The sequence below is a fragment of the Centruroides sculpturatus genome, unplaced genomic scaffold (assembly GCF_000671375.1).
Source record: "Centruroides sculpturatus isolate CEXI.00-Female unplaced genomic scaffold, Cexi_2.0 scaffold214, whole genome shotgun sequence".
Taxonomy (NCBI): domain Eukaryota; kingdom Metazoa; phylum Arthropoda; class Arachnida; order Scorpiones; family Buthidae; genus Centruroides; species Centruroides sculpturatus.
The window spans coordinates 533,293-546,872 of NW_019384569.1; the positions used below are offsets into that span (position 1 = coordinate 533,293).

At 30.0% G+C, this 13,580-nt stretch overlaps 1 protein-coding gene across 4 annotated transcripts in view; it reads right to left on the bottom strand.

Moving 5' to 3' along the window:
- The window catches only part of LOC111624128 (plectin-like), a 78,170-nt gene that overhangs the window by 13,223 nt on the left and 51,367 nt on the right, over window positions 1–13,580 (bottom strand). For 2 of the 4 annotated variants that reach the window (XM_023366921.1, XM_023366924.1), the window contains exon 2: window positions 9,285–9,346. In XM_023366921.1, coding sequence (XP_023222689.1) covers window positions 9,285–9,346 — 62 coding nt within the window. Of the gene's footprint in view, window positions 1–9,284; window positions 9,347–12,339; window positions 12,960–13,580 lie in introns of those variants that run through there. The other 2 variants (XM_023366920.1, XM_023366923.1) reach the window with 2 other exon arrangements.

Below are 13,580 nucleotides of genomic sequence, written 5' to 3' on the forward strand. Positions count from 1 at the left end.
GATATATATATATATATATATTTAAACATTTATTATAGACTATATATTTATTAACGTTACTCGAAGAATATCCAGGTTATGGGTTACTATCTGCATTTATTATCTTGTATGTAGGATAGGCGTTTTATGTATTGCGAATGCATAATGCTCTATTTTAATATTTAAAAATGGAGCGAATGTTAAGTAAATAATATAAAAATTCTACAGATTGTGATAATAATTTACTAACATTCGAATAAATAAATAAAATAAGGAGGGAGGGAAACATACGCTGTGAATTTGTGTAGGTGATAGGAACCTACAGATGTTTTCGACCTTGCGAAAATAAAAAAAATAATACGTAAAAATTTTAATAATTTATAACATTTCTTTTCTTATTTTCTTAGTTTATAAGAGGAAAACAAGATGACCAAACGTCTTATTAAACCGAATTTTTAAAATTATTTATGTTATTAGCAGGTGTACAAAATACGTGTAATTAAGTTACAATCGAAATATCTCTCACCTACACGATTCTATGCACGTCCTTCAGAAAACCATAAAAGAAGTTGCTGATATATCAATCAACGTATATCAACTAAGGAAAAAAAAAATTCGAAACAATCTTAAACTGCGATTATTATTGATACTAAAATTTATCAACATGAAAAAATGTGTGGAATTTTTTTAAAATAGATTTTTATAACAATTACATCTTATTTCTTGAGTGTTTTTTTTTTTATTTTTTGCCATAAAGTTGAAAGATTTGACTAAAAGATGCATTAAATATGCCTAAAAACATTGATTTTTTTAAATGTATTAATCTATTAAATTTGTTTGAGTGAAAATGTATTGTGTTAAGATACTAAAAATTATCTAAAATAAAGAGTTTTTTCACATAGATTATACTATGTAAACTTTAAAAAAAAATTAATTAATTAATTAAGGATATAAATTGAAAATGCTTGAGTTAAAATTAAAGTTAAAAATATAATTTATATTAAAAATTTCTTTAAAATATATAAAGGGAAAGCATTAAAATTTCATTATTTAAGTCGAAAAACATAGATAATAACCAACTACATTATAAATATACTGAAGTTATCTAAAGCAAAGAAAGTTGTTAAAAAAATGTAAGACAGCTGTAAACAAAAGATAATATTTAATCCATTAATAGTGAAGACGGGACCATATGGCAATGACGAAAGTAAATAGGATGGACGGATTAACAGGTTATAGAATATTAAAAGGTGCAGTAGATAAACAGATGTGTATATAATACATAAACAGTCAACGAACCGGAGTAAAGAGAGAAAGTTTTTTTTACCTTTAAATTTGTAAAGGGTCGATTCGTATTGATGTAAACTAGGGTCGTTGAGGCGATCTTCGTTATGATTGATATTATTTTCGTTCGAAAGATGATTGTTCATCATCATGGTAATCTTATTCCACTCCGATGAATTCATCGTATTTTTTAAGCCGTGGAGCTCGTCGATGTGTGCGACTTCCTCGACGTAGGCGACTTTATTCAAGGCCCCGAAGGACCGGGGACCTTATTAAGGTGGGGACATAACCCAATGTCGACACCCTTTTTTGGTTGCGGTTAAACCCACGCCGAGGGGTGGAAACGCTATAGAGTAGGCCTAGCACCAACCGGTACTGGTCGAAGGATCGGATGGCATCCGAAACGATCAAAATGATTACCTTTCGGACGATAACTTTGACGATTTTCACGTAAATAAATAACGATCGCGCCAATAAACAGTCGGCGCCAATGTCTTGTATATCGGCGAGCTCACGCGCAACTTCGCGGAATGAAAAACTTTACTTTTCTTGTCGACAGAGGCGCTGTCATAGGTTTAGTGTCGACCGGAAGCGCCCAATCACCGCCCATCGAGTAGCGCGCGACAAAAGGACTCCTTCCGGTCTTTTCCGGTGTTTAAAAGTCGTTTAAACAATTTTCGCGGGCGTCAATTTCTCGAATTATGTTTCGCTTATTATCCGGAAAATGTCGTTTAAACAGTCGTTTATAGTAGTTTAATTCGATTTATATGGCGCCGGCGCCGCCGCCGCGCGTCCAGTCAGATTTTTAGTCGTTGGATGGCTTCTACGTCCGCCAAATATTGTAAGGCGGTTTATGTTAATTATATAAAAATCTTCAGCCGTTATGTATAAGAAGTTTATAAGTTTTACTTCGATACAAACGCTGATATTAAAGATAAAAGAAATCCGCGTGGCAGATGTTGCGTGACTCCGCCGTTTCCAATCTGTAGTTTGAAGCACTCTTTCATCTCGAACCACTTCCGCCATCTGGTGACGAAATTAGTACACTCGACATTTTCCAATCTCCGAAACTCGCTTCTGATTGCTTAACCAATACATCATAATTAAATCAGGACAGTTGTTGTATATAAATTTCATTCACAGACTAAACGCTATCGTGATTAACACGCGTTACTACCACAATTTGACCTCACTATTCCACTTTAACAATGAATAAACTCAGAAATGACGTCATCCTTACGTCATAAGAGCACTTTTCCAAAAAGAACCGAAACACTCCCTAATCCTGTGTGTCGGGAAATTTTACGTTATCTCGTAAGATTAAAACACAGAAAAGAAATAAAAAAAAACAACTATTAGAACATACAAAATGTTTTTCATTTGTTCTATCTTTTAATAATTATATTTTACGTTTGAGTAAAAAGTTAACACGAGGAAAGATTTTTAATTAAAAATACATCTAAGTTGAGAGACGATCACGTGTAACGAGTAGGATGGAATCCTCCTCCGCTCCGCCCATCGATCACATGTTCTCCCCTCGATGGGAGGAGTTAACATCTGTGTAAACACTAAAATGTGCAGGAAGTAGTTGTTTTGATCGTTAAATCTTACTTTCTATTGTTCATCTGAATTTGCGTATTATCGAATTTATTAAATAATTAAATAAAAGTGCTGCCTTTTGCTTAAATTAAAATTGATAATAGAATATTATTAACGTTTCTTCTTATAAATAAATGAAGTTTAATGTAAACTAATCAAATGCTTATCTTCTAAAACATTGATAAATTATTGTTACTTTAACACAAATAGTATTATGATAATTATTTGAGTTATATTCGTAATAACATCACATCGGAAATTGGATTTAGACTTTCTATAATCCTAAGAAGCCTTTTGTTATTCCAAATAATTTATTGTAAAATATATGAGGCCCTATTTTGTATCCTCGTAGAATAAGTTATAAGGCCTTAAGCTGTATTCGTGATTCATGAACTGGCTTAAAATCATCCCCAGTATCGTAACATTGTTACACTCAAACTAGTAACATTCATTGCCGAATTATCATATAATAAATCGCTTCTGTGGAGTAAATTTCGCTAATTTCAACCTTAACAATCTGGTAAACAATGTTTGATCTCTTCACTCTTTCCAAGAACAATTTTCTGAATCCACATTTTTTTATTTATTTATTAAAAATGGTAAACACGTGTACTGAAAACACCCGCCGCTCGATATCTTTAAATCGATCGTTGCATGTGGATAGCGCTGAGTAACAGAACTTTAAATCGTAACAGTAAAATCTATTCAAATATCTTCGTTGCAATGTGTTATGGGCTTAGACCAATATATGTCAAGGATTGTAAATATTTATAATAAAAATACTCGTTTGTATTTTTATTCTTGATAATCTTCTAGTACATCACTTTGTATATTTTTTCTTATTATTATAAAGATTTAATAACTGACGAATTTTAGTTATTTTCTCTTCCATATAAAGAGCTTGAAAAAATCAAAATTTTCAAGATTTTTATTTATGAAATAATTCTTATAGTTTTAAATTTAATACATAAATCCATAAAGCGTAACAAAACATTTTGATAGTCGGATGTAAAAGACATTAAAGTTACTAGAGTGGGACATTTTTAATGGTCAATTCGAGGGGAGGAGCTTAGGTTCGAATTCGATTTCCCTCAAAATAATAAGCTCAATAGTTTTAAGCATTTTTTTTTTTTTTCAATTCTGGAAATTCAATAATTTTGGATCGACCGAACTCAAACCCATGGATGGAATGGTCCGGATACATCGAATCCCATCCCTCCCATTCAATCCACTCGTATTGTGAGCCTGGCCAAACCATCGATAGCATGGAAAAAGCATTCTAATGCCATAAGGAAAATCAATTTTTATATTATAAACTTCTGTATAAAAAACTTTTCTGTATTCATAAAGTGTTTTGTTCTGGTTGTGTTACGTTTAACAATATATTTACAGAGAGAGAGAGAGAGGGAAAAAAACAGTTTGTAAATAATAAATCTGAAATTATTTTTCATATCTTATACAGTTTCAATACAAGCAAACAATATCGTTTTTTTATTATTATTAATTTCCTTTTTATAGAGCGACCAGCATAGGAGTCAAAGTACTCGCTTCAATTTCATTCTGTGAGGAAATGAGTTGTGTCTGGTTTTCTTTTTTAGTATTTCTTATTAATAGTGTCTACTTTCTTTTGAAAATAGTTTCCGTTGTAATCCCAAATGAATTAAGTCTGACGAGTGATCGTTTCCTTTCGTTAAGTAATGTCTTTCCTAGAAATCATTTTGGTTTCGATTTTCTCTTTAATCTTTCGAGAAATTTTTCTTCATTAGAACAATTCTCTTACATCGAAACCTTCCAGAACTTTAGCATTAAGAGATGAAAGTAAGTCGCAAAGTACCTTTCTTAATGGCTCGTTTTTTTTGTTTTTTGTGTCATTTAAACTTTTGTTTTTTTCCTTTACTTCTTTCCCTAAAACGAGTGATTTCCTTTTAACATCAAGTAGAAAGTAATGATTGACAAGAGCATTTTTTAAACTGTAAAATAAGTAAAAATTAAAACTCGAAAAATTCAGAAAAATTAACAAAATAATATGCTAAATAATAAAAAATGATTTAGGTCAAAAAACAAAGCAGAAAATGAAAGGTCAAATGAGTATAAATTCGAAAGTGAAAGCAACAATTAATTAAGTAATTACAGTTGTAATAAGGATTCAGGAAATAAAATTGATTTATGTATTATAAGTGTGAATATATACATTTATATGAATGCTTCTTAGTCGAGAGGTCACGACCCTGATTAACGTCACCAGATAATAAGAGTTAAAAAACCATTGGAAAATATACACGCATCAATAGCATTTTCTTTCATTATATTTAATTAGATGCGAATAAAAACAAAATTGTCATTTTATTATATTTATGTGACACGATACATTCCATAGCGTATGACACATATTGAAACGACGTATAAAACTGTAATTCGATTCGAATCTATTTAAAATTCTATGATTTAAATTAATATAAACATTAAATGTAATGTCGTGATTCTATATGCTACCAGCCTACAGAATAAAACCTCATATTTTTTTACAATGAATTATTTGGAACAATAGAAGGCTTCTTAGGACTTAATCCAGTTCTTGATATGACGAAAAGCATTTTTATTTTGATAATAATTAAGTATTATATAGACTAAATGCATACATAGTATAGTAAATTATTATTTGAATTGAATTATTACAGAGATAGGCCAATTGTTATAATACTTAATTAATCACTGCTGGTATCTAAACTTTCTATGACACTCCATTATAATTAATTGTCAAAGATACAATTAATTACATTCGAAACATTACTCTGCTGAACTAAGTTGATAAATAATACGGAAAATAATAGTAATTTTTCTAAATGGAATGTAAAAGTCTTTCGAGTAACATAAACTATATAAAACAGATGGTTAAAACCTCGTTATAGCAAGGTATAATGCGCTTACTCGCTATAAAAAAAAGGCATAATGCCTTAGGCTATCGTGTAACATATGTCGACTGAAAGGGGTTTGACCAAGCGTGAGGCCATCTGTTTGTATTGATGAAAATAGATGGTTGGATGATGATGATTCCGAGCGCTTTTAGTGGTAAACTATATATTTAGTGTTTGATCGAATTTTCGTGTATAACACGCACAGAGATAGAAAATCGAATTTTTAGCTCGTGTTTAATATATTGAGAAGAATTGTTCTGATATAAAATAGGGGGAGGGTGTTAAGTCAAATGACTGGAATTTGTGGCAAGGAATAAAATAAAAATTTCGTATATTCACTCGCTTTACTAAGAAAATTCTGAGAAGAAAAAAAAATGAAGAAAGTAAAGAGGAGTGCACTCGACTTTCACCTAAGTAGTATTAATGTAACAAAGCGCCAAACCGGAAGTAAATGGTGCGTAAAATCGGGGTCGGTAGAATCGAGGTCTTAATGAAACAATGCACTTGATCTTGACATCCTTTCTCATCCTTTCATATCTTTATGTTTTAGAGGTCAATTTTTTTTTAAATTTTCTGTAACATTTTTCGTTCGTTTCGGCCTTGAAAACGTCACACGAAGATTTTTACGGAATAAAACGAATTAATCTTTACGATGTGCAGTGTAAGTTATATTTCAACGCATAAAATTATTTTTTATTTTTATAATTTGTCATTTCATCCTTCGTTGTTTATCAAAAATTGCCTCATGTTTAATTCGATACGATCTTCATTCGAAGATGAGAAAATGATGGGATGTTGGCCCGACCATCTGATCTCGTGACTAGTTTTCGTGAAATGACCAGGTGTTAATGGTTACCTTAAATCTATTAAATAAACCCGTTCGGAAAAAAAAATATATATATATATTTTAAACCTAACATAATATAAACTGTTATTTTCTAATTAGTATCAATTTGTTAGAAAGTTACTTTTTTACCTCGTAAATACCAAGAAAAGTGCATATTTTCGTAGCTGAAATATGAAATATTGCATTAAAAAATCTGTTTTAGCATAAGTGTTTCCATGAAACAGATTAAGACTACAGAAAAATTTCAATTGTAATCACTTAAAAATATATAATATAACTGTACTGTATTTAATTGTATACAATAAAACTTAAATATAATGCACTCTTAGATAGTGCCACAGTCATGAAGTGCCATTATACTCGTGAACAAATCTTTTCCATAAATATTAAACATAGAACTCTTCGGTATATGTGAATTATTAAATATGCTATTTTGTATTATAAACGACGTTGTTATCACTGAATCACATGACTTTCAAAGTGTCAAACTCAAATTTAGAATATGTGTAAACCTCATTAATGCATATATAATTCATATTGCTTGAAATATTTCAGGTTGGACAGACTTGTGGCCCTAAGCTATAACATATAAAAGGCCCTTCACTTTCATCTAACAATAATACACATAAAAATACGAGGAATGCTATATGCANTAAAGGAAGTCGTTAGAAACTCGACAATGATTACTAATCTTTCAATGATTCATCGTCGATATCTTCCGTAACATACTTAATAATATATATATATATATATATATATATATTTAAACATTTATTATAGACTATATATTTATTAACGTTACTCGAAGAATATCCAGGTTATGGGTTACTATCTGCATTTATTATCTCGTATGTAGGATAGGCGTTTTATGTATTGCGAATGCATAATGCTCTATTTTAATATTTAAAAATGGAGCGAATGTTAAGTAAATAATATAAAAATTCTACAGATTGTGATAATAATTTACTAACATTCGAATAAATAAATAAAATAAGGAGGGAGGGAAACATACGCTGTGAATTTGTGTAGGTGATAGGAACCTACAGATGTTTTCGACCTTGCGAAAATAAAAAAAATAATACGTAAAAATTTTAATAATTTATAACATTTCTTTTCTTATTTTCTTAGTTTATAAGAGGAAAACAAGATGACCAAACGTCTTATTAAACCGAATTTTTAAAATTATTTATGTTATTAGCAGGTGTACAAAATACGTGTAATTAAGTTACAATCGAAATATCTCTCACCTACACGATTCTATGCACGTCCTTCAGAAAACCATAAAAGAAGTTGCTGATATATCAATCAACGTATATCAACTAAGGAAAAAAAAAATTCGAAACAATCTTAAACTGCGATTATTATTGATACTAAAATTTATCAACATGAAAAAATGTGTGGAATTTTTTTAAAATAGATTAATAATAAATAAATAAATAAATCACTCGACCGATCACTTCATAAAAAATAGAACTTTATGGTAACTCGGATGTTGTAAGATCTTTATTTAAAAAAAAAATGAGAACATTAAAGAATTATCTAGCTTTAAGCTTGTATTTAATGCCAAAATCATATATTATCCACCCCATGCAGAGGTTAACGACGTCATAGATTTAAATATTTAAATACAGAGGAGGCATCGAACGTACCTTTCTTGCCATAGTTTAATTATGTAGTCATATTCTTAGATAGTTCACATCGCCTCGAGAAATCAAGTAAAAATTTATTCAGAAAATAACATTTTCGTGCTTTATCTTAAATTTAAATAAAGTAAGAAGCCAAGAAAGAGTTTTTTTATTTATTTTTTTTAACACGCTACGATGTGCAACCTTAAAAAAATTTACGACGTGTTAATTTTTCAAAATGCTCTTTCATCGTAACGCTTAAAAAACAAAAAAATGTTTCTTTTTATTGTTCTTAAAATTCAGAATTTCAAAACGTGGTTCTATTATTGAATAATTGTGTAAGAAAATGTTTTTAAAACAAATTTTTCTAGTGTTTGTTTTTTTAAAAGCGTGTACCAGTCGACCCCCCTATAACACTGTTGATTATTCCGTTTTATATGAATTCCATGTTGTATGAGTCACTTAGATTTTACAAATATGCGAGCTGTTCACAGCCCGGTACACGTATTTGTAAAATCTAAGTGACTCGTACAACATGGAATTCATATAAAACGGAATAATCAACAGTGTTATAGGGGGGGTCGACTTGTATCCGTGAGCGTGACATTTGAATCATTGTGAAAATCTTCACGTGACAAATTTTAACACTGCTTGAGTTTAACGTGTAAAATGTAGGACAGATATTTGATACACGCATAATTTTTCAAGCTGGTGTTTAATTGTTGTATAAATATTATCTAAAGGTATTATATAATCAAATTTCACTTAAATATATAATTTTTAAATAAAATCTTATCAATTTTAAAGTCAAATGTCCCTAAATATCTCTAAAAGATCAAGTACTAAATCTAATTATATACAGTATAAAAATATATTTTAAAAAAACGATTAGTGTTTGCATGAGATAATCCAATAACATACAAAGTTATGTCTCGTCATCATTTATTCTGCCAATCATGTAGTAACAGCAAATTTATAGGAACTAAATTAATATTAAATGAGATATAAAAAAAAAAAAAGAAAAAGATCACTTACCTTCTTCAAATGTTTATTGACCCATTTAGTGAAGGTCTTCTTTTGTATGGCGTCACGTTCATCTGTAATTTTAAAAAGAAATGTCCACATTATAAAATGATTCACTATTATCTTTCCAAAACCGAAATATTCGATTTAAAATACAAGTAAAACTTAAAGAATCCGAGTACTTTGCCTTCGGGGCAGCAACTCTCAAACAGATAAGAGCTGAAAGCAGGAGTGAATTATTTACAGATCGATGATACTGTACTAAAAGTTTATACAATATATACCGAATATTTTAATTATTTCTACTAACTCTAACCAAATAGAAACTTTTATAACTGTTTAATTTATAATTTTAAATAATTAGATAGCGATTTAAAATGATTTTAATTATAATTAATCACGGATACGACCCGCAGCATATAGGAACTTTCAATTAAACAATAGCAAACTTTGCGTGAAGTTAAACATATCCCCGTTACAGAAAAATGTTTGATATCTTCTTTTTTTTACTAATTTATCATTTTAAAATTGATAGAAATCATTATCTTATTTAACAATATTATTCCTTCCTTCACAACACAAACTGTATCGAGATACTAGGAAGTACAGTACTGTATACATACAGTACGTGATTATCTTTAGAAGAAAAATCTACAAACCGTGAAATTCGTATCATATCACACTTATTTTTAGTAGTTTTTCTTACTATTTTTTAAAATAATTTATACGGGTTTTTCTAACTTTATTTAATGTCTCCCTTATACCAACATAAGTATGGTATTCAGTTAAGTACACAGTCCAAATACGTTAACCACAAATGCTAAATAATGATGATGTACCCGTATGAGTAATACAACAAAATAACATTCGTTACTGTCCTAAAATAGAATGTTACGCTGAAAATATTTTATAAATTAATAAGAAAATATAAATAGGGAATTATTCTTTAACATTGTATATAATATCTAAAGCTCCTACGGTGTTTTAATTGTAGTTTCTGTTATAAGAATACATTCAAAATAATTAAAAATGGCTTCACTTCGTTGAAAACGAGTAAACATTCTAGGAAACGGTATTAAATAGAATAAATAAATAAGCAAAAATTAAAGGAGAATTCTATATAATATATTAAATAAAAACTCTTAAATTTAAGGGTAGAATTGTTGAACTTTAAATTAATTAATAACTAAAACAAAATATACTTTAATTATACATCTTATCTCAATTATAAACATGCTAACAAAATTTATTTTACTTGATAATATATATAACAGTTATAAAACTAAAGATTATATAGGCCTATATATATATATATTTACAAAGATATTTTGTAAATAGAACATTAATCTCAGTGAGAGATGAGTAAAATGGTGTAGAAACCATTCTGTAGATTTCTATAAGAAAAACGTTTATATAAACTTTAAACACGAAAATATAACTCGTATCAAAAGCAGAAGAAGACGAGGATTATCCTACAACAAAGAATAATCTCATTTTAAAATCTAAATGGGACATATTTAAGACGGTAGATTATCGTAAAGATGAAAGAAGGAAGTTTCGGATTCTTTGTACCATGTAAGGCCATAAAATTATTCGCATTCCATGTAGGGTCTAGGAAGTTAACATTACTCTCTATTACACAACTTTCCATAAACAACCGTGCCTTTATATTTGGAATAAATTAAAGGAAGTCGTTAGAAACTCGACAATGATTACTAATCTTTCAATGATTCATCGTCGATATCTTCCGTAACATACTTAATAATATATATATATATATATATTTAAACATTTATTATAGACTATATATTTATTAACGTTACTCGAAGAATATCCAGGTTATGGGTTACTATCTGCATTTATTATCTCGTATGTAGGATAGGCGTTTTATGTATTGCGAATGCATAATGCTCTATTTTAATATTTAAAAATGGAGCGAATGTTAAGTAAATAATATAAAAATTCTACAGATTGTGATAATAATTTACTAACATTCGAATAAATAAATAAAATAAGGAGGGAGGGAAACATACGCTGTGAATTTGTGTAGGTGATAGGAACCTACAGATGTTTTCGACCTTGCGAAAATAAAAAAAATAATACGTAAAAATTTTAATAATTTATAACATTTCTTTTCTTATTTTCTTAGTTTATAAGAGGAAAACAAGATGACCAAACGTCTTATTAAACCGAATTTTTAAAATTATTTATGTTATTAGCAGGTGTACAAAATACGTGTAATTAAGTTACAATCGAAATATCTCTCACCTACACGATTCTATGCACGTCCTTCAGAAAACCATAAAAGAAGTTGCTGATATATCAATCAACGTATATCAACTAAGGAAAAAAAAAATTCGAAACAATCTTAAACTGCGATTATTATTGATACTAAAATTTATCAACATGAAAAAATGTGTGGAATTTTTTTAAAATAGATTTTTATAACAATTACATCTTATTTCTTGAGTGTTTTTTTTTATTTTTTGCCATAAAGTTGAAAGATTTGACTAAAAGATGCATTAAATATGCCTAAAAACATTGATTTTTTTAAATGTATTAATCTATTAAATTTGTTTGAGTGAAAATGTATTGTGTTAAGATACTAAAAATTATCTAAAATAAAGAGTTTTTTCACATAGATTATACTATGTAAACTTTAAAAAAAAATTAATTAATTAATTAAGGATATAAATTGAAAATGCTTGAGTTAAAATTAAAGTTAAAAATATAATTTATATTAAAAATTTCTTTAAAATATATAAAGGGAAAGCATTAAAATTTCATTATTTAAGTCGAAAAACATAGATAATAACCAACTACATTATAAATATACTGAAGTTATCTAAAGCAAAGAAAGTTGTTAAAAAAATGTAAGACAGCTGTAAACAAAAGATAATATTTAATCCATTAATAGTGAAGACGGGACCATATGGCAATGACGAAAGTAAATAGGATGGACGGATTAACAGGTTATAGAATATTAAAAGGTGCAGTAGATATACAGATGTGTATATAATACATAAACAGTCAACGAACCGGAGTAAAGAGAGAAAGTTTTTTTTACCTTTAAATTTGTAAAGGGTCGATTCGTATTGATGTAAACTAGGGTCGTTGAGGCGATCTTCGTTATGATTGATATTATTTTCGTTCGAAAGATGATTGTTCATCATCATGGTAATCTTATTCCACTCCGATGAATTCATCGTATTTTTTAAGCCGTGGAGCTCGTCGATGTGTGCGACTTCCTCGACGTAGGCGACTTTATTCAAGGCCCCGAAGGACCGGGGACCTTATTAAGGTGGGGACATAACCCAATGTCGACACCCTTTTTTGGTTGCGGTTAAACCCACGCCGAGGGGTGGAAACGCTATAGAGTAGGCCTAGCACCAACCGGTACTGGTCGAAGGATCGGATGGCATCCGAAACGATCAAAATGATTACCTTTCGGACGATAACTTTGACGATTTTCACGTAAATAAATAACGATCGCGCCAATAAACAGTCGGCGCCAATGTCTTGTATATCGGCGAGCTCACGCGCAACTTCGCGGAATGAAAAACTTTACTTTTCTTGTCGACAGAGGCGCTGTCATAGGTTTAGTGTCGACCGGAAGCGCCCAATCACCGCCCATCGAGTAGCGCGCGACAAAAGGACTCCTTCCGGTCTTTTCCGGTGTTTAAAAGTCGTTTAAACAATTTTCGCGGGCGTCAATTTCTCGAATTATGTTTCGCTTATTATCCGGAAAATGTCGTTTAAATAGTCGTTTATAGTAGTTTAATTCGATTTATATGGCGCCGGCGCCGCCGCCGCGCGTCCAGTCAGATTTTTAGTCGTTGGATGGCTTCTACGTCCGCCAAATATTGTAAGGCGGTTTATGTTAATTATATAAAAATCTTCAGCCGTTATGTATAAGAAGTTTATAAGTTTTACTTCGATACAAACGCTGATATTAAAGATAAAAGAAATCCGCGTGGCAGATGTTGCGTGACTCCGCCGTTTCCAATCTGTAGTTTGAAGCACTCTTTCATCTCGAACCACTTCCGCCATCTGGTGACGAAATTAGTACACTCGACATTTTCCAATCTCCGAAACTCGCTTCTGATTGCTTAACCAATACATCATAATTAAATCAGGACAGTTGTTGTATATAAATTTCATTCACAGACTAAACGCTATCGTGATTAACACGCGTTACTACCACAATTTGACCTCACTATTCCACTTTAACAATGAATAAACTCAGAAATGACGTCATCCTTACGTCATAAGAGCACTTTTCCAAAAAGAACCGAAACACTCCCTAAT